At 41.0% G+C, this 19377-nt stretch overlaps 1 protein-coding gene across 3 annotated transcripts in view; it reads right to left on the reverse strand.

Annotated features, from left to right (window-relative positions):
• The window catches only part of SPG11 (SPG11 vesicle trafficking associated, spatacsin), a 78150-nt gene that overhangs the window by 12125 nt on the left and 46648 nt on the right, over nt 1–19377 (reverse strand). For all 3 annotated transcript variants that reach the window (XM_036736449.1, XM_036736450.1, XM_036736451.1), the window contains 9 exons: nt 18671–18876; nt 16846–16954; nt 15435–15594; nt 13961–14236; nt 13076–13276; nt 12455–12562; nt 6902–7061; nt 1997–2211; nt 637–1405 (listed from right to left, as the gene is read on the reverse strand). In XM_036736449.1, the coding sequence (XP_036592344.1) occupies nt 637–1405; nt 1997–2211; nt 6902–7061; nt 12455–12562; nt 13076–13276; nt 13961–14236; nt 15435–15594; nt 16846–16954; nt 18671–18876 (2204 nt within the window). The remainder of the gene's footprint in view (nt 1–636; nt 1406–1996; nt 2212–6901; nt 7062–12454; nt 12563–13075; nt 13277–13960; nt 14237–15434; nt 15595–16845; nt 16955–18670; nt 18877–19377) is intronic.

The raw sequence follows: 19377 nt of genomic DNA on the forward strand, positions 1-19377 counted from the left end.
ATTCTGGCCTTTCTGTTACCATCATCCATTTGTCCTTCATATGCTTCCAAAAGACACCCAGTTAAAAATTATTATCACCTCAAACAAGTTTCCTTCCACACATCTTTCAAATCCTTTCTCCAAGAATTCTAGCCTGAGATACTCTACTTAAGATCATCATGGTTTGCACTTAGACTATATAAATCCACTAGAAACAGACACGACTCTCATTTTGATATGAGATAGTCACAAGGCAACACCAATACCCTCCTCATACTACATGACAAGAGAATGGCTAACCAATTAAAATAAAAGACTCTGATCACAGAAATCGAGAGGAAACTCAAAACATGAAATAGTCATGATTCTATAAGCTCATTTTAAAGTCGGTTTAGAATTCAAAAAGCATTTTTCCCATAAAAATAGTATGCCTCCATAACAATGATGATATGCTACATGGGGAAAATGCATTCAGGGCTCTAGCTTGGGATTCCCAGAGCACATTTACCCCATTCAATGGGGAGATCAGAAATTCCCTCTCTCTCTGTCTTTCTCCCTTACACCTCCCTGGCAGTGGGTAGGGGGTTGAAGTTTGGGGCTGGGAGCCACCAGTGCCTGATACTAGGGCTTAGGAGTCACTGGGTTCGAGTTACATACTGCTCTGAAACCTCCTGATTGGTGCTCCAGTTTGTTCCTCTTTCTCCTCCTCCTCTTCTTCCAGCAGCTCAGCATTTCGAAGGATAGCTTGGATTTCTGGGTGCAAATCATCTATACTGGCTTCTCCTGAGGCCAATGCTCTACAGTGTAACACCAAGAAAACATCTTGGTTATGGAAATGAAAATAGTGGCAAACTCTGCTTGCTTCATGCACAGAGCCATCATCTAACAGATGCCCAATCAGAAAGTTTAGTGACTCTGCCTCATTCTTATCCAGTCTACTCTCAGAGGCTTCTCTAGAGGGAAAGCCATTAACCTCCAAGTATTTTGAGGCATTCAGAGCAGCTAGTTTGGAGAAGGAAAATTCAGTGGCTAAGCTATCAAAAGAAAGGTCACCACTGGTTGAAATCTGTCGAGAAAGCCTTGATTCAACCACCTCTTGGTCCCTACAGTGCATGTGCTTGGTGATACGACAAAGCCAGATCTGCTTCTCCAGCTCCTCTAGCTTTCCTAAGGGTGCAGGGTCCTCCTGGGCAAGCCAATGGCCTGCCAGGGTAAGTAGCAAATGTCTTTCCATGGTGTTGCACCATTTCTCGTCAGCTGAGGATTCAGATGTCACAGTGGACTGGGCTAAAAAAAAGTCAGATGCTATTCTTTTTAAAATGGAGTTCTTCTTAAAATTCTCATGACATTTTTTCCAGAATTCAATTCTTGCTTGTTTCAGGTACCACTGACCAATATGTTTTAGGGTCTGCATCTCCTGAGTTATCTGTAAAATACATACAAATGCTATTTTAGGTTTTACTATATTTTTTAAAAAAGGATCTTTGGTTATACTGATCCTTAAGAATAGTATGAGCAGTGTAACATTCAAAATAAAAGGAAAACAGAACCACAGAGATTAGAAGGACCTTGTCAGAAAAGGCTGTCTAATTCATTCATCCCCTGATATCCCAGAAAAATGGGCATGACCTATTTTAAAAGAATAATTAGAAGTTCCACATTACTTTTCAATTATTCATTTTAATTTCAAAACTCTCTCATTTAAAAAGTTTTTCTTCACGTCTAAATTTTCACTTTGCAGTTTAAGTCCATTATAACAAACTCATAAGCACAAAAAACAATTCTTGATGAATTTGTATCAAGAATCACAGGACCCTTCTGTGGGCAATGCCCTTAAGATTCATCCCACGGGCTAATTCCTCTAACGGTGCTTTGGAAAGTTCTTAGCCATGTTTCCATTTCCTCTTGGATGGGGTTCAGAATGATCCTGTTTTACAAACTTAATTCTACTTTAAAGAAAAGTTAAATATTGGTCTGAAAATACAAGATTTTACACAATTAACTGACTTAACTGTACCTCTTCAATAACCAAGCTGTCCACGGGTAATTCAGCTAATTCTGCTACCTTCCTAGCCAGGGCAAACTGTCCTTCTGTCTGCAGCCTTTCCACAATGAATCTGCACTCCTGCTGAAAGTTCTCAGTGCTGTAACTGGTTATGATAGAATGATTAATAGCTATGGATGTGTCCTTCAAAATCTGGCTGAGCATACACAGCTTCTTCACATCTGGACCTGCAACAAACACAAACAAAGAGAAGAGAATTAAGGATACCACTATGGCATTTGAAGAGTATTTGGGGTCAAGGGGTGAGAATATTATATTGAACGCAGTAATCGGGGTTTGGAGGTAGAACCTGCCTACATTGTAAACCCTAGCTTACAAAAGAGAACCAATCAGGCTCTGGGGCTTTATCATTTTCCAGCATGGCTTCCACTCTGACCTGATATATCCAAGCAGCCACCATTGACTGTGTAGTTAATTCCATTACAAAATTACTTGAAGTCATGACAAGCGACCAGGTATGGAAGAACCTGCTTATCACAGGACAGCTAAGGCTGCAACCGACATCCAGATCTCCAACTACTGGCCTGCTGTCATCAAAATGTCATGTTACTTCAACCCACTGGAGTTGCTGTCTTGTCCTGAGTAACCCAGCTAAGGTGCGGCTAGGTGGAGCAGTGGATAGAGCGCTGGGCTTGGAATCAGGAATATTCTTCATGAGTTCAAATCTGGCCTCAGACACTTACTGGCTGTGTGACCTTGGGCAAGTCACTTAACTGCCTCAGTTTCCTCATCTGTAAAATGAGCTACAGAAGGAAATGGCAAACCACTCCAGCATTTCTGCCAAGAAAACCCCAAGTGGAGTCACGAAGAGTCAGACATGACTGAAACAACTGAACAACAACAACCTAGCTAAGTTTTCCATCTTTAATCCTCGGTGGAATCTTGTCCTTCCTGTAGAAATTCTTGACCCACACTTTTTGATGAAGCCATGTAAATCAATCTGAAGTGCCCTCAACTCTCACAACTTAGGAAGTTCCACGAACAAACTGGAAAAGGTAATAATGTCACAACTAGACATATTTTATCATCTTCCTCAAAGGCCTGCACGTCTTACTTATGGAGACAGGAAATGTATTAGAAATAATAGCTCACATTTATCTAGGTGGCATGGTGTACAGAGCACTAGACCTACAGTCAGGAAGACCTGAGTTCAAATCCAACTTCAGACACTTAATAGCTGTGTGACTCTGGACAGGTCACTTAACTTCTCTCTGCCTCAGTTTTGTCATCTGTAAGATGGGGATAATAACAGGGTTGCTATAAGGATCAAACAAGATGATAATTGTAAACAGCTTGGTACATAATAAGGGCTATGTAAGTGTTGGACATGAAATCCACAAGTCTTTGGAAGTGTGCCATTGCAGAGAACTACGTCTGAAACAGGAGACAGGGATGAAGATGTGCCCATAGAACTTCTTCCAGCGACGGCTATAGGAAGGACGATACAGTTGGGCTCCGTGTGTGTGAAAAGAGAGACAGTATACTAGCAAAATGCATGTGAAATGTGCCCAAAAGGGGACACTGGCTTTCTGTGCTGTTGTCACATAAAATCACTGAAGCATCAAGATGGAAGGAACAGAAGTCACCTGGTATGACTCCTACGAGAATAAGAATTCTTCTATGACAACTCCACCCAGCACGCAACCAGCCCTTGCCTGAAGACTCCCAGGGAAGAACAGCTCCTCCCTGAGGTAACCCATCCTATCTCTGGGCAGTTCTAATTGTTGTGGACTCTTTCCCAGATCTGCCTCTCCAGCTCCAAACAGCTGCTCCTGACACAACCACCTAAGAACAACTTGAAGTTGGCTGTCATCTACCTCCTAAGACTTCTCCTTTCCAAAATAAGTAACTATGGACCCTCCTCGTCAGCGCTGTCTCAGCTATAATGCTATCCCTTTTACAGCTGCTGTGTAGCTTATTATTGTCCCTCTCGTCATGGTGCCCAGGTCTAAGCAGGGAGGAATTAGGTGGATAATTATCTCCAACATTCTGGAATTAATGAAGTCCAAGACTGAATTACAATTTTGGCTGCCGTATTACACTACTGACTCAGTCAGCTTGCACTTCATAAAATACCTGAATCTTTTGCTGCCTATCTTCATTACCCTGAAACTGTGAAGCTTACGTTTTGAATCCAAGTACCGGGCTTTACACATTTCTTTGTTAAACTTCATTTTAGGAGGTATTGTTTAGTCTATTGTTCTAGGCTCTTCAGATCTTTATTGATTTTGTCATTTGACATAACAGCTTTATCTCCATCTCCCAACATTGCATCATTTGTAAACTGGGAAACCATACAATGTGTGTCTTTATCCCAGTCACTGATAAAAACTGTAACTGGACATGGCAAGGGATTGGGAAGTCTGTTACTACAACATGCCAAGCACTATGCCAAGTGCTTTAAAAATATTATCTCATTTGATCCTCAGAACAACCCTGTGAAGGGGGTCCCATTCATATCTCCATTTAACAACTGAGAAAGCTGTGGCAGATAAAAGTTATGTGGTTTGCCTAGGGTTACACAGCTAGTTAGTGACAATGGCCATATTTGAATTCAGGCTCAGGACTCTCTATGCTGCTCCAAAGCACAGGTCCTTGGGACACGCCACTGGAAACCTCTTTCTAAACCAACACACAATCAGACACTAATGACTTCCCTTTGAGTCTGGTCATTCAACCATCTCTGAATCCTCCTAAATACTCTATCGTCTAGATCACATCTTTCCATTTTGTCCACAAGAATAACATGAGAAAAATTTTCAAATGCTTGGGTGAATTTCAGGTAAAATATATTTACAGTATTCCCTTGATCTCCAGCCTAGTAACCCTGTCAAAAAAGGAAATGAGGTTAGTCTGGCATGAATTGCTCTAGCTTTTAGAGATCACCATTTCCTCTTCTAAATGTTCACAAACTAGGTCTTTAATTAGTAACACATTCTAGAATTTTGTCAGAAATCAAATTCCAGTCTATTTCACTTCATTAACTTGAATTCAGCAAAGGAAAGGAGACCCTAGTTTCTTATCTTTGGTTTCCACCCTCTAATTAGCCACTTTTATTCTGTTCTTTCTGATCCAAAGGCCATTCTCTTAGGCAGAGAAAATGGATGCAAAATAAGAATGGAGCACTTCTCACTTTCCATCTTGTTACCATGCTGGCATCTCACTGGGTGGGGATCCAGTCTCTTCTCTGATCCTCTTTTGTTTTTTTCACATAGCTCAACCAACCCTTTTTTCTTGTTTTTAGAATTCCTTGCCCACTTCGGCTCACTTGGACACGTGGCTCTCTCAGCATTATTCTTATAGGGCAATACCACATTTCTGCATTCAACCTTAGTTATGTGCCCTTGTATCAATCTTCTATTACATGTCTCTTTTTTTTGGAGGGGGGGAAGGCAAGGCAATTGGGGCTAACTGACTTGCCCAAGGTCACACAGCTAGTAAGTGTCAAGTGTCTGAGGTCACATTTGAACTCAGATCCTCCTGACTCCAGGGCCGGTGCTCTATTCTAACTGTACCACCTAGCTGCTCCTGTTACATGTCTTATAAAAACCTAAGCTGGTTAGTAAGTCCCCTTGATAACTACACGAGGCTCTTCTAACACCTTTCCCTTCTCTCTCATTGAAATTCTTTCTTTTTGTCTTCTTGTGAACTTCCCCTCCATCTTAGGCTGACATACTGTGGTCGAATTTTAGGACATGAGATTCTACCTTTCTCTGAACTTTTCAAGATCTGCTCTTCCAAGAGCTACAGTGCTATGCTTTTCTTTTCCTTTATCAAAAATTCAAAGACAGATGGGGTCACTTCTTTCAAGGTTTCCAAAGTTTGTACTTCAGCAATGAGCTCCACATATTTGGTCAGATTCATACCCAGAATAGCAGCTTTCTTCATTGCTTCCTGCACCTTTTGAAGGAATCAGTAAAGGCAAGTCAAGAAATTATTAACTGCTCTGCTTCCGGCAGAGAAAGTGAGCTTGAGCAAAAATTTGGACAGTTGAAGACCCTGTCGTTATCATCATGTTTGCAATCCAGTCTTGTGATCTCTAGTTCTTAAACTCCTCATCCATTTTCTCTTTCTGTTCAAGTAATCTGCAATATATTCTAATTATAATCTTACTTCTACTTGCCCCTTCACTATTCTCACCCAAATGTCACCCACCAGACTTTCCCCAGGAAATCCCCTGGATTTCCACATAGGATAATACTATTCTGCTCAACCCCTCCCTTGCTTTTATTTACTGCTACTTTAAAATGAAGTCTGCCTTTCCAGTCGTATTCTAGTCATGACTGCATCCTAGCAAGTTCCAGTGCTACTTAGGAAGTCAAATTTGCCTCCCTGCGTTAGGCACCTAACTTATCACCTTGCTTATCACTCCCACTTTGAGCACCTGGAGAGACATCTGTATTTTGTCCCCTGTGTATTACGGAGTGTTTCTACTATTGGCCCTACAGTAAGTATCTAGTTTGATACTGTCACACAGGCAGTTTTGTCTTTCTCCATTTTTCTGTTTGAAGTTTTCACATACATGTGCTATCTACAGATACAAACATAATGTGCACAAAAAGATTGTACAAGAAAATTGAAAAAAATGTAGTATCACAATATAAAGAAAACTTAAAATTAAGGACAGTAAAACAAAATTACTTAATGTCTACATTTTCTGGTATCTTATTTTTTGAGAAGGGGTCAAAAAGACTTGATTTTTAAAGAGCTTAAGAAAGCCACTCAATTCTCTTATAATACAATTTAATTCAACTCAATTAACATTTATTAAGCAGCTACCATGGGCAAGGCACCGTTAGGCGTTAGTGATACAAAGATGAAAAAGCAAAAGAACTCAGCTCTCAGAAATGGTATTACCGTCAGAAAGATGGTCTATTTCGGCAAAGAGCTGTAAGAGTTTTCGTAGCTCATACTGGGTCTTGCATTGCTGCAACATAAGCTTCCAAAGAAAGCTGACTTGACATTTCAGCCACAGCACAGGAATGGCAAAAGGGGCCATATTATCTGCTGCTTCAATCTGAACAAAAAGAGAAGAGGGTTTATGGAGAATGGTTTTCCTCAAACAGCCAACCAAAAAAAACACCAGCTTGGGGTTAAGGGAACTGAGGAACCCCCAAATTTCATCCCATGACTGCATCTTATCTAAACTTTGTATCTGTTAGGAATTATCTTTCCATAGCCCAATGCTCTCTTATGCCAAATAATTATTTGTTGAATGGAATAACATTTAGTAATCCTTGTTTGGATGCCTGTGTTACTCCTCAGATGAAGGCAGAAAAAGAAGAGCAGAACTGCAAAAAACCATCAGGGGAAAGAAAAGTGACAATTTAGCTGCTGCTCTTGATGCCCTGTCTGTCCTTTTCTGAAAAGTCACACACACACACACACACACACGAGAAATGGCTAATGACTACTGGACTTTTGTGAAGAGGAGTGTACTGACACAAGCATATACACAGAATTCAGCAGTACTAAATAAATACCATCAGTGTTGATTATAAATCCAAGACTAATGTGCTTAGCATCTGTTTTTTTTCCCAGTCGATTCCAGGGCTGTATTATACAAGTACTGTATTAAACAGTCTTGGAGTTGAAAGGGACTTTGGAGGTCACGGAGTCCAAACCACATTGGAATAAAAATCCCCCTTATAAAAAGTCTGACAAGTGGTCATCGAGCCTTTGTTGGAACATTTCCAATGACAGGCCATTCACAACCTTCACAACTAGGCACCCCATTACATTTTTGGATAGCCCTAATTCTAAGTTTCTCCTGTCATCAAGCCTGACTGGGTCTCTAAGAGCTGTGCCTGGCACACACTAGACACATAATAAATACTTCCTGTCTGTTTCTTTGCAACGGCTCACTAATTGTGCCCCGTTGGCCCAAGCAGATCAGGCTCTTTCACATGACGGCCCTTCCAATACTTGAAGACAATGATCTTATTCTTCCTGTGTCCTCTCTCTTCATCCCCAGTGTTCTTCCTATGACCCCTTTTGGTGTGCTCTTGAGGTACACCCTATGCTGACCGTGTTCCTCTGGTCACTCCCCTGCTCACCAGTGTTCTTCCTATCATGTGATACTCAGAACTGAACACAAGCCTCCCAATGTGTTTTGACCAGGATAGAGCTGTCACATCCCTGGCCTTTTCTGATTGCCGCATTATGCCACTGGGTTCATAAATCAGTTTGCACACCCCTAAACTCCCCCAGTCTTTTCAGAAGAACCTACTACCCAGCTACATTTTCTCTTATCATGTTCCTAGGAAGTTGATTTCTTGACCCCAAGCATGAGACTATACTTATCCCAATTAAGTTTTACCTTATGAGATTTGGCCCAAGTCTATAGCCCACCAAAGTCTTTTTAGACACTGACTTTGGCAGTCAGTGTGCCAAGCTACCCTTCCAGTTTTATGTCATCTGCAAATGTGTTAAGTTGGCCAAAGTCTCCAATCAACAAGCATTGGTTAGCCACTGATTACATGTCAGGAATGGTACTAGGTGTTGGAGATACAAAGACAAAAGCAAAACAGTCCCTGCCCTCAAGGAACTCACATTCTACTAGAGGAAATTTCATGGAGAGTGGGAAGATCAAGAAAAGCTTCTTGTAGGAGGTGGCCCTTGAGCTAAACTTTAAAGGAAGTTGGGGATTCTTAGGAGGTGGAGATGTGGAGGAAGTACATGCCAGGCAATGGGGAAAGCCTGTGCAAAGGCAAGAAGATAGGAAATGGATGTCATGCACGACGAACAGCAAGTAGGCCAGTTTGGGCAGATCACGGAGTTCTGGAAGGGAAGCAAAATGAAATAATCCTTTCAAAAGGTAGGCTGGAACTAACTTAGAAGCTCTTTAAACACCAAACTTTATCTGAGAGGCAACAGGGAGCCAGTAGAGGTTTTTGAGCAGGGGAAGACATGGTTCTGATTCTAAGTTAGGATTATCTCTTGGATTGCTGTATGGAGAATTGATTGGAAAAGAGAATAACCTGAGGTAGAGAGGCCAATTAAGAAGCTATTGTAATAATACAGGTGAGAAGTGATAAGAACCTGAACTAAGGGAGTTGTGGTATGAATGGAGACACAGGGACGTTGTGAAAGTAGAATCAGCAACACTTAGCAACTGACTACATATGGGAGTGAGGGAGAGTGAAGAAAGGATAAATCTGAGGTTGTGACCCTAGGTGACTAGAAGGATGGTGATGCTCTTAACAAGTTAACACACACAGGTCAAAGCACAGATTTTTGGAGCACTCCACTGCAGAGTTCCTTCCAAGTTGACTGTAAGCCATGATTCAACTGGGTGATTCAACCAGTTACAAATCCAGCAATCCTCCAATTAACAAGCATTTATTAAGCATCCACTATGTGCCAGATACTGTGCTAAACACTGGGGATAAAAAAGAAGTAAAAGTAGCCCCTGTTCTCAAGTGACAATCTACACTAAGAGCTTAAAAATCCATCTAAGGAACTGGATATGTTTAGCCTGAAGAGAAGACTGGGGACATGAGAGCAACCTTCAAATATCTGAAGAGCTATCAGGTCAAGGAAAAATTAGACTTGTTGTGTTTGGACCAAGGGGGCAGAACCAGAGGCAATGGGTGGAAGCTGCAAAGATGAAAATTGAGACTTGACACCAGAAAAAACTTGCTAACAATTAAAGCTGTCCAAAAGTGGAACGGGCAGCCTTGAGAGATGGAAGGTCCCTCCTTCTGGGTGCTCTTCAAGCAAAAGATGGATGGATACTTGCTGGGTATATTACAGTAGAGATTCATGTATGGGTTGACTAGTTGGCCAAATAATGTGGTTTTGTAACTGTACTCTCATGCAGCCCATCACTTCATACTGTCCACAAGAATTGCATCAAATGCCTTGCAAGTAAAGTAAGCCTACAGTATTCCTCCAATCTATTAATCTAACAGGGGCAGACTAGACCTAGAATTGCACTGGTTTAGGGAGCTTCTAGTGAAGAATTTCTTTGACTACAGCAGGTCAACATTTCCTCTGCAGCTCAGGGAGTTGCCTGAGGCCCTGGGAGAGAAAGTGACTTGTTCAGGGTCCATGTGTTTGTGTCAGCAACAGGGCTTGGCTCAGAGATCTACTGATCTCTGATCACAATGCTGCACAACCTCTCCCCCCTTCCTTCCCATCAAAGAAAATGAGATTAGCCTGATGGGACCATGGTGGCTCTTTAAGATCACTGCTCCACATTCTAGATTTCACTACCCATTCCTTGAATAAAGTTCCAGAATTTTGAATGGAATCAAATTTAGCTCACTGGCCTGCTGTACAAACACTGTTCTCTTCTCTTTTTTGATGAGGGGGCATTTGCCTTTCTCCAATGCTGTGAGGCATTTCTAGTTTTCCTCAAGCTTTCAAAGACCACTGACCATGGCTGTCAGCCCTTTCAGTACTCTAGGATGCAGCTCATTAGGGCTGGATGACTTGAGCTAATTACAGGCAGCTAAGCACTCTTTTTATCTCCTTACTTATCCTGGGTATCAACTCCCTCTTGGCTATCTTTGTTCTGTTCTTTTCAAGCCAAAGATAATTCTCTTTGGCAAATGAAACAGAGGCTAAAAACTAAACCAGTAGCTTTGCCTTCTCTTGCCATCAGTTAATGTCCAATCCAACTCTAAACAGTGCTCTAACGCTGAAGTGTCAAATCCTTGGTTGCAAAACTGAACAAAATTAAAATGTAATTGGGAAATGTTTAACAAAATAAAAATACAACACAAATATAATGTTAATTTGTAGTTTTCTAAGTTAATATGTGGTAGTCTCTATATGACACCACTGGTCTTCTTATACCCTCTTCTTTTTCCAAAGTAGATTTAAAATTCACAAGTGATAAATCTTCAAAGACTAAAGTGTTGAGCTCTGGATGTTTTTACCTGCAGTCTGTACCACATGGAGGGTTTTAGGAATCCAGATTATTAAGCTCCTGGTACAGTTTCTCTAGGGACAGGGAAGAGTGGGTGAAATCAACCAAGAGGATCAAACAAAATAATGTGTAATGCACGTTGTGAAATCTTAAAACACTATGTAAATTATTTTTCCTTCCTAGGATGTCCTCATCTAAATCAGTCTAAGCATTTTATTAGCATGACTATTATTAATTCATTTGGGCTTGCAGTGTTAAAATTTAAGAGTCTGGGGTCATATTCTGCTCTGTTTTGTATGTTTATTTGACTGTTTTTGTTGATGGCCTACGTAATGCAAAAAAAAAAAAGAAGTTAAAATGTGGATCCAGAGAAGAATGTGAATTCTCAGCTTTAAGGCAATTCTATGATGAAAAATGCAAAATACTGAATTTGCTTACTTAGATTTATTCCTCAATGAAACTATACTGGGATATGCACAAGTGAGAAGCTAAAAGCTGGAGAAGCAGCAACGGCAGAAGTTATGGCCATGGGCTGAGATTTTGCTCTCTCCACTAGAGGCCGGAGAAGTTGTGCTCAGGCAGGGGCCTACTACAGTCCCACAACAGTAATAGCTTAAGGTCGCTCAAATGTGGAAAACAGAGAGAGGAAACCCACTTGCCATCTTTGACTTAGGTACCTTGGGCAGACTGATATGACTAGGCATTTGAAAACAGGAAACTGTTTCATAAAATTTTTAAACAGGTAAATGATATAACAACAGCCAGCTGCAATAGCGAGACGGCAGCATGGCAGTGATCTGTAATTTGTCCTAAGGCGTGGGGGAGGGGGAGAGTGGGGGGCGGCAGGGGCGTGGGTAGATGACAAACTGAGAAGCAATGTGGAGTAATGGATGGAGAGTCAGCCTTGAGGCCAGGAAATGGGTCCTGTCTCTGACACACACTGTTTGTATGACCCAGGACAAGCCCCTCTCAGTGCTCTAGACAAAATGATGCAAAGAAGATGCCAACCTGCCCTGTGGAGACAGTTTCCTCATCCCCAGTGAAATCACAGGTCCACAGTCCCTATCCCTATATACCTTATTCCCACGTTTATCACCCAGGATATTGTTCTTATCCCTTAGTTCTCCCTACTTGTGCCCTGTGGTCACGAGGCTCTGGGCTGTAAACCAAGAACCTGAACACATTAAATGGGCAACACTGGTGCCCAATGGCTTAGAATCATCTGGAGAAATTATCACCAGGGACACTGATGAAAAAGGCCACATTTGTCTGATATTATAAATCATCACTAAAAACAAAGCAAACCCTAAAGCCCCAGTCTGTGCTCAGTGCCACTGCAGCTTTATTCATGGTTCACTACCCTGGCTCCTGACCAGCTGATGCTCCCCAATGCCCCTTGCTCTGCTTCCCTGATTCCAGAAGAGCCTGGATCTGGGTCCCACAGTGCCTGACATCACTGCTGTCACTCCCCACCCCCAGTCAGGAGCTGGCAGGCCATCCCAACGAGATCTAGGAGAGTCTAGGGTCTTGCTTACGGTTTCAAGATTCTTCTGGAGCTCTATCAGTTTGACTTTGGCATTCTTGTAGTTCTTGCAGAGCATACACAGTTCATACATCTCCATCATCAACAGCAAAGTGGAATCCTTTGAAGGAGAGTAGAGAGATAATATTATTGAGGCTAAAAAGAAGACCTATCCTCCACCTCCCCCACCTTCTCACCTCCCTTCCCCACCCAACCTCTTGCCCTAGAATAATGCTAAAAACAACAAATGTCATGTTTAACGACATGTTTCATTTTCCTTTGGGAAAACAGAAATTTGGAACTAGAATTCCCACACATTCAACTCTCTCAATTTTCTGTTTAAGTAGGGTTTGGAATATTCCAGAAGGCAGTCATATGTCCCATGATCACTTCTGGGAAACAATCTTATTCATTCCCTGATAACCTGTTTCTACTGAAAGATCTACATACTGTTAGCTGCATGAATCTGTATTTTCCTCTCGCTTCTTGTAGAGTTGCCTGATTTGTTAGTTCAAGGAAAATCAGGTCATGAGCCTGGAATGGGGGTAGTGGGAAAATAGGATCCCCAAAGCCTGTCTAGGGTAATGCCATGCAGGTGTTTTTCTGAAACCTGAATACACCAAGCTGACAGTACCTTCAGAAAAAGTTGGAAGCTTCTGGTAAGAGTTCTGCTCTTTTTTCTTGTTATCAACATTCTCCAGATAAGTGAAAGGTCCTCCAGATCCCATTCGTGGTCTTCTACAGAGCCCTGAATGTGACTTGTTGCTTCAGCAGCGACACGATCCTCCACAGAAGTGATGATCCAAACACTCAGACAAGCAATAATATTGGCATCCTGTCATTAGACAAAAAGTTTTAAAATGAAGCCAGTTTGCGCCTAAATTACCTAACAGACCTGGATGCAGGGTCAAAGAAAAATCTGACATTTGACACGATGACAACTGAAGTTTTTGGCTCATAATGTGCAGAATGGGCCCAAACTCACTAAACTGATGTGAAAAGTCTTTAAAGACAAAATAAGCTCCCAACCATGCCCTGGGCATGCACAGGGTGTCAGGAGCTGGATGGGAGCAGGGTACAATGAGACAGAAAATGGGGGACAGATGAGAAGAAGAGAAGCAGTAAGGTTGGAGCCAGTGTATTACTCTCTCCTTTTCAGGGCCCATTCAGCATGTCTATCACTGATGAAGTACCTAGCTCACACTTATAAAGGGTGGGAGTCCTAAAGGAATGGAGCTGATAAGTCAACACACCAGGATGACAGCAGACATCCCTGGACCAGAATCAAAAGCTGAGCGGGAGTGGCTGTTGTCCCTTCAGAGTACTGTGGCCCAGTGAATACAGGGGATAGACAGCAAAGCCACTGAAGCAAGTGACACTTTTGCTGCTAAAACCAGGCTGAGGGTGTCCTGAGACAGGAAAGGGAAATTAATTTCTTCTTCTTTTTTTTTTTTAAAGAAAATTGCTCTTTGTATCATCACCTTCCTTCCATTTTGCTCAGACTGCACATCCTACTGACCTTGAAACAAGAGGCCAGGACACTCAGGATAGGAGCTCGCTGTCTTATGGCTTCAGCCAGAAGGTAACGCCAGGAATCTGGCTTCTTAGGACACTGAAGCAGAATCTGAAACAAATCAGTGGAGGCCGCCTCTTCTCTCCTCTGAGCCTCCCAGAGAGGTCTGTCACAAGCCTGTCTATCATGTGCTTTGGAGTTTGGAAATGAATGCAAGTTCTCAAAGGCCAGATGCAAGTGGTCCTGCAGGACTGGGCTGAAGTAGTGGAGGAGAGACTTGACCTGGAAAACATAAATTAAATGATTTAGACAAATATAATTTTCAGCTCCAAAACAGAGAAAAGCTATAGAAAGGGAAAAAAACCCCAAAACATTCACTAAATGGTTCTCTCTCACAGTAACCTGTGTCAGAAGAGCTCATATGATTCTGCAATTTGCCATAGTTTTTGGCTTTCAGTTGCATGCACCCCAATATTTCAATGACTTATTTTCAGCCATAAATACTCTTTAGGTCTAAAAATTAGCCCTTCTCTTGATCCTACCCACTGAATTTTTTACAAATAAGTTTTATTGATGCCTTTTGTTTTCACATCATAGATATTTTTGGACCAACCTCTACCACCACCACTTTGAAAACTAAACCTGGTAACCAAAGAAAACTCATTATGAGGAAAAAAATCAGTGCCCATCTATGATAATGTATGCAAAGTTCAACTTTCAAAGCTCCCTGTCTCTCTGCCAAGAGGAAGGGGATAGGATTCCACCTTCGTTCTCCAGGACCATCACTGGTTTTCAAATGCATGGATCAGTCCTCTTTAATGCATCTTTTCATTTACATTGCATAAGTCACTATGTATCACAGAAACTCAGAGCAGATGGGGGACCATCTAAACCAATTCCCGTCTGAAGAATCCCTTCTACAGTATACCCCAAGAGGAATCACTTGCTCTTTGTTTGAGGAGCTTCAATAATAGAGAAGCTACTTTTAAATAGCTCTGCTGATACATATCACCTCACAACTTCCACCCTCTGCTCCTAGTTCTTACTTGTAGGACCAAGAAGAATAAGTATAATTCTTCTTCCATTTGAGAGCTCTTAAAATACTTAAAAGACAGCTATTATCCCACTCATCCCCTGGTCTTCTCAGCTAACCATGCTACCTTCCTTCAACTAATCACCATGCACACAGCAGGATTCTGAGGCCCTTCCAACCAAGCTACGCTCCTCTGATGCTCCAGATCATCAATGTCCTTCCTAAACTGTGGGGCTTAGAAAAAAGGAACATAGTCCTGTAGATGTTGTCTGAACAGGTCTATCACCTCCCCAACTGGCCTAGTCAATCCGACAGATCTAGGTAATAATGACACTACCTCAAACAAAGTTTAATAATCTACACAAAACAAACGACCTTTCCAAACCCCTAAGAAAAATGCCCACTTTCCAATGTAAAACATCTGAAGACAGTTAGTAGTTTACTCACTTCCTCCAGGGGGTAGCTGTGGAGCTGGCTGTACACAATAAACTGCAGCCAGTCATTGGCTCTAGAACATTCCCTGAGGTAAGCTGTGCTCAGCCTCACATTATGAAGCTTGCAGAACTGCACCACCAATGACCACTGGCGGCCTGATTCGCTGGAGGTCCTGACATTAAAAACAGAAAAAATAAAATCTTAGAAGACATCACTATACTTTGAAACTGACAAATTAGCAAAAACTTACAAACTCCATGAGCCTGTAATGACATGTACAGCCCAAAGGACTGAAAAACTACTCAATAAAAGTGAATCTAGGCTGCTGCTCAACCACTAATACCTTGTGGTTAAATAGCAAGTACAAGTCTATAATTTTTTGTTGCCACTGGCCTCCCCCACTACATAGTGCATCTCTTTACTATCGCACAATCATTCAAATAATCACCAAGCACTCATGAAGCGCCTATGATATGCTGGTACAGTATGCATCGTACTAGGTATACATATGTGCCACAGAAGCACAGAACTGGAATACTAATGCCAAGCAAGAAAGTTAGCTTTAACAGTCAAAAGTTGGAAGTCAAAGCTTCTTGGATACTAAGTAGGGACAGCCACAGGTCTATGATATGGGACACCTGGGGTCAGGAGAGACCAGAGACTATCATTCCAAATGAAGGTTGCTGGTGTCTAGTGCTTCACAGGGAGACTGATCCTCTCCCGAGATCAAGAGCTAGATGGTACTCTTGCTACATCATAAAACACACTCCTAGACACAAAGAAAAAACCAGACTTTCTCCATGTATATGCATGAGAAAGAATGGAAACAGTATAAGCAGGATAAATTACTAGTGCCTAAAAGAGGTCAACGGGTTACAGTTGGCAGGCAGGTTTCCTTGTCTATGCTCCAAGATGCTGCTCATCCTCAGGGACACATTTTCCTGTGTTTGGATTAGGGTGTTAGACCTAGGGTAAGGGTTAGGAAGAGAGAAAGTGGGCAGGTCTAACTATGGAAGAATCAGACTCAGTGGGGTCACAGTGCATGAATCTGAATTTAAGAGGTTGGGGAAAGGGAAGGGCTCACTAGCTCAGGCTCTCAGAATTGTTTAACTGAAATCTAACAGGCAGAATCAGAACAGGGCTTCAAGAAATCAACTTACTAGCCAAATGATTCCCCTTTTCAGTCCACTTAAAAAGTGTGACACACTTAAAAAATCCTTCATTCAGTTTGGATTATTCCATCCTTGTTATTCCATCTAGGGAGAGGCAAGAGCTAACCTTGCTCTCTATCACAAGGGTAGTATGAGAATTAATGAGAATACCTGAGGTGGTCTGAATTCTTTAAAAAAAAAAAGGCTAGATAAACATAAATTGGCACAATCATTGCTAAAAAAAAAAAGGCACTGAAACACAACAGACAAACCTCGATATTCCTTGCTGTTGAATACTATCCCATATGCCTTCTTCTAAAAGACTAAGCAATTCTTCAGTAACTGCTTTTTTGCCATTAGCCAGTTTAAGTAGTTTTTCAGCTGTTAAAAAAAATTAAAACATAATATGATAAAGAGATCCTCCCAGGAAATAGTACCTTCAAATCTCAAAGCAGCAGTCATAAATTTGGAATTGGTTAAAAAACAGAGAAGTAGATCAGTGCATCAGAATAGACAAGGGAGAATCAGAAACAATGGAACTCAATAACCCAGTGTTCAATAAATCCAAAAACATAAATTAGTTAGGAAATAATTTCCTAAAAGAGAAGAACTGCTGGGAAAACTTGAAAGCTGTCTGGCAGAAATTACGCTTAGACCAAAATCTTACATCATATTTCACCTGTGATAAATTCAAAATGGATATATGACTTAATGTTAAGGATAATTCCATGAAAAAATTAAAAGAGATGCAGATCATATACCTTTCACAACTGTGGGTAGGAGATGTATTCTTAACAAAACAAAGATAATTTTGATTACATGAAATTCAAAAGCTTCTGCAGAAAGAAAATTAATAGATCCAGGATAAGAAGTGATATGTTTCGATGGGAAAAAATTCTTTGTATCAAATTTCTCTGAGTTTGGTATCTAACACATATTTACACTAATATATTTATATTACATGTGAATTTACATATGTGAGTATATATACATGTATATTTGTGTATGTGTATGTATACATATACACACAGATTCCTTAACAGATCAAACACTCCTGAATAGGCCAGAGAATATGAACAAACAGTTCTCCAAAGAAGTGCAAACTATTAACAATAATATGAAAAAATACCCCAAATCACTAATAATAAGAGAAATTCAAGTCAAAACAGCTGAGGTTTCACCTCACAGGCTGCAAATTGGAAAATAAGACAAAAGATGGGAATAATCCATGTTGGAAGTGTCATGGGAAGACAGGCACACTACTGCATTGTTGATAGAGCTAAGAATTAGTGCAACCATTTTGCGCACAATTTGGAATTATGGAAATAAAGTGACTGAAATGTCCATATGACCCAGAGAAGCAACTACTGGTTATATACTCGAAGGAGGTCACTGATAAGAAGAAAGAACTTAGATACACCAAAAAACTTATAATAGCACTTGAAATTGAAACAAAGTGGCCGCACATCGATCAGGGAATGCCTAAAGTGAATGTAATGGACTATCACTGTGATTCAAGGAAGCAGAGTCAAGAAAACATATACAATAACTACAAAAATGTAAGTAGAAAGAACCACCACCACAAAATAAGAATTAATATTGCAAAATTACCAAAAACACATATAGCCACCAAAAAGAAATGAGAAGGCACCTGCCCCACATCCTTTGTAAAAGTGAGAGGTCCACAGATGTGCAACATTGCATATTTTCAGATTTTTTTCAATGTATTGACTGGTTTTGCTGATTTTTTTTTCTCTTTCTTGTTTTCTTTAAAAAAAAAAAATCTTGTTATATAGGATGGCTCTCTGAGAGGGAAAAGGGAGAGAGACACTGGGAGAAATCTAGGTGATGAGAAAACAAAAGATGGTAACAAAAATTTATTTTTAAAGGTTCAAAAAAAGATATTTCCTCAGAAAATAAATTTCTATTTGTAATATGTTTCAATACCATTCATGAACAAGTAAATGAAGAGTCCTAGAAAATGAGGTAAAGCAGCAACCTATCTGCATTCCCCCATGATAAGTTCCTGATTCAGTAACTTAAATAAATCCCTTTCCTACTGTACAAAGCAGTCCAAATACAGAAAGGATACATTACCTAAGGAGTCTCTGATGCAGTTGTACTGAGCCTCTTCATCTCTACACTTGTAGCTCAAAATGATGTTGGCCACTTTCATATCAACTCTAAGCTTGAGGCTGTCAATACCAAGTAATTCCAAGAAACACACACAAGCAGCTCCTACTGAAGGCATATGAAAGAAGGAAAGTGCCAACATGTAGGCTTCATTTCCTACTTGCTGGATCCTGAAACAGGGAACATGGGTCAAAATCAGGTCAGCACACCAGAGATCATAACCACTGAGGACACCGGTTCTCAAATATTTTTGCTCATGGCACATTATGATGCTTTGCATACTATGAGTCAGAAGACTCATACATGCGCATGTGAATGCAAGGGTAAGTTCCATACAATTCACAATACACCCTTTGAAAACCAATGATCTAATGTAAGCACACAGAGGGTTCTCAGTGGCACCTAAGATGGAAGGCAGTGGAAAGAATGCTCGCTTTGGAATCAGATGACTTGTGTTCAAATTCAGGTCTGCCACTGGATACCTTCATGACCCTAGGAAAGTCATTTGACCTCCCTGGGCCTCAGTTTCTTTATCTGTAAAATTAGATGTGTGGGAGGATTAGACTAAATGAGGTCCTTTCCAGCCCTAAATCTATGATCCTGTGGCTGCCAACCCTAAGCAATAGCTGATATTCTTCAGTTGTCTTTCAGTCATGTCCAACTCTTCGTGA

This window comes from Trichosurus vulpecula, chromosome 8 (assembly GCF_011100635.1).
Source record: "Trichosurus vulpecula isolate mTriVul1 chromosome 8, mTriVul1.pri, whole genome shotgun sequence".
Classification (NCBI taxonomy): Eukaryota; Metazoa; Chordata; class Mammalia; order Diprotodontia; family Phalangeridae; genus Trichosurus; species Trichosurus vulpecula.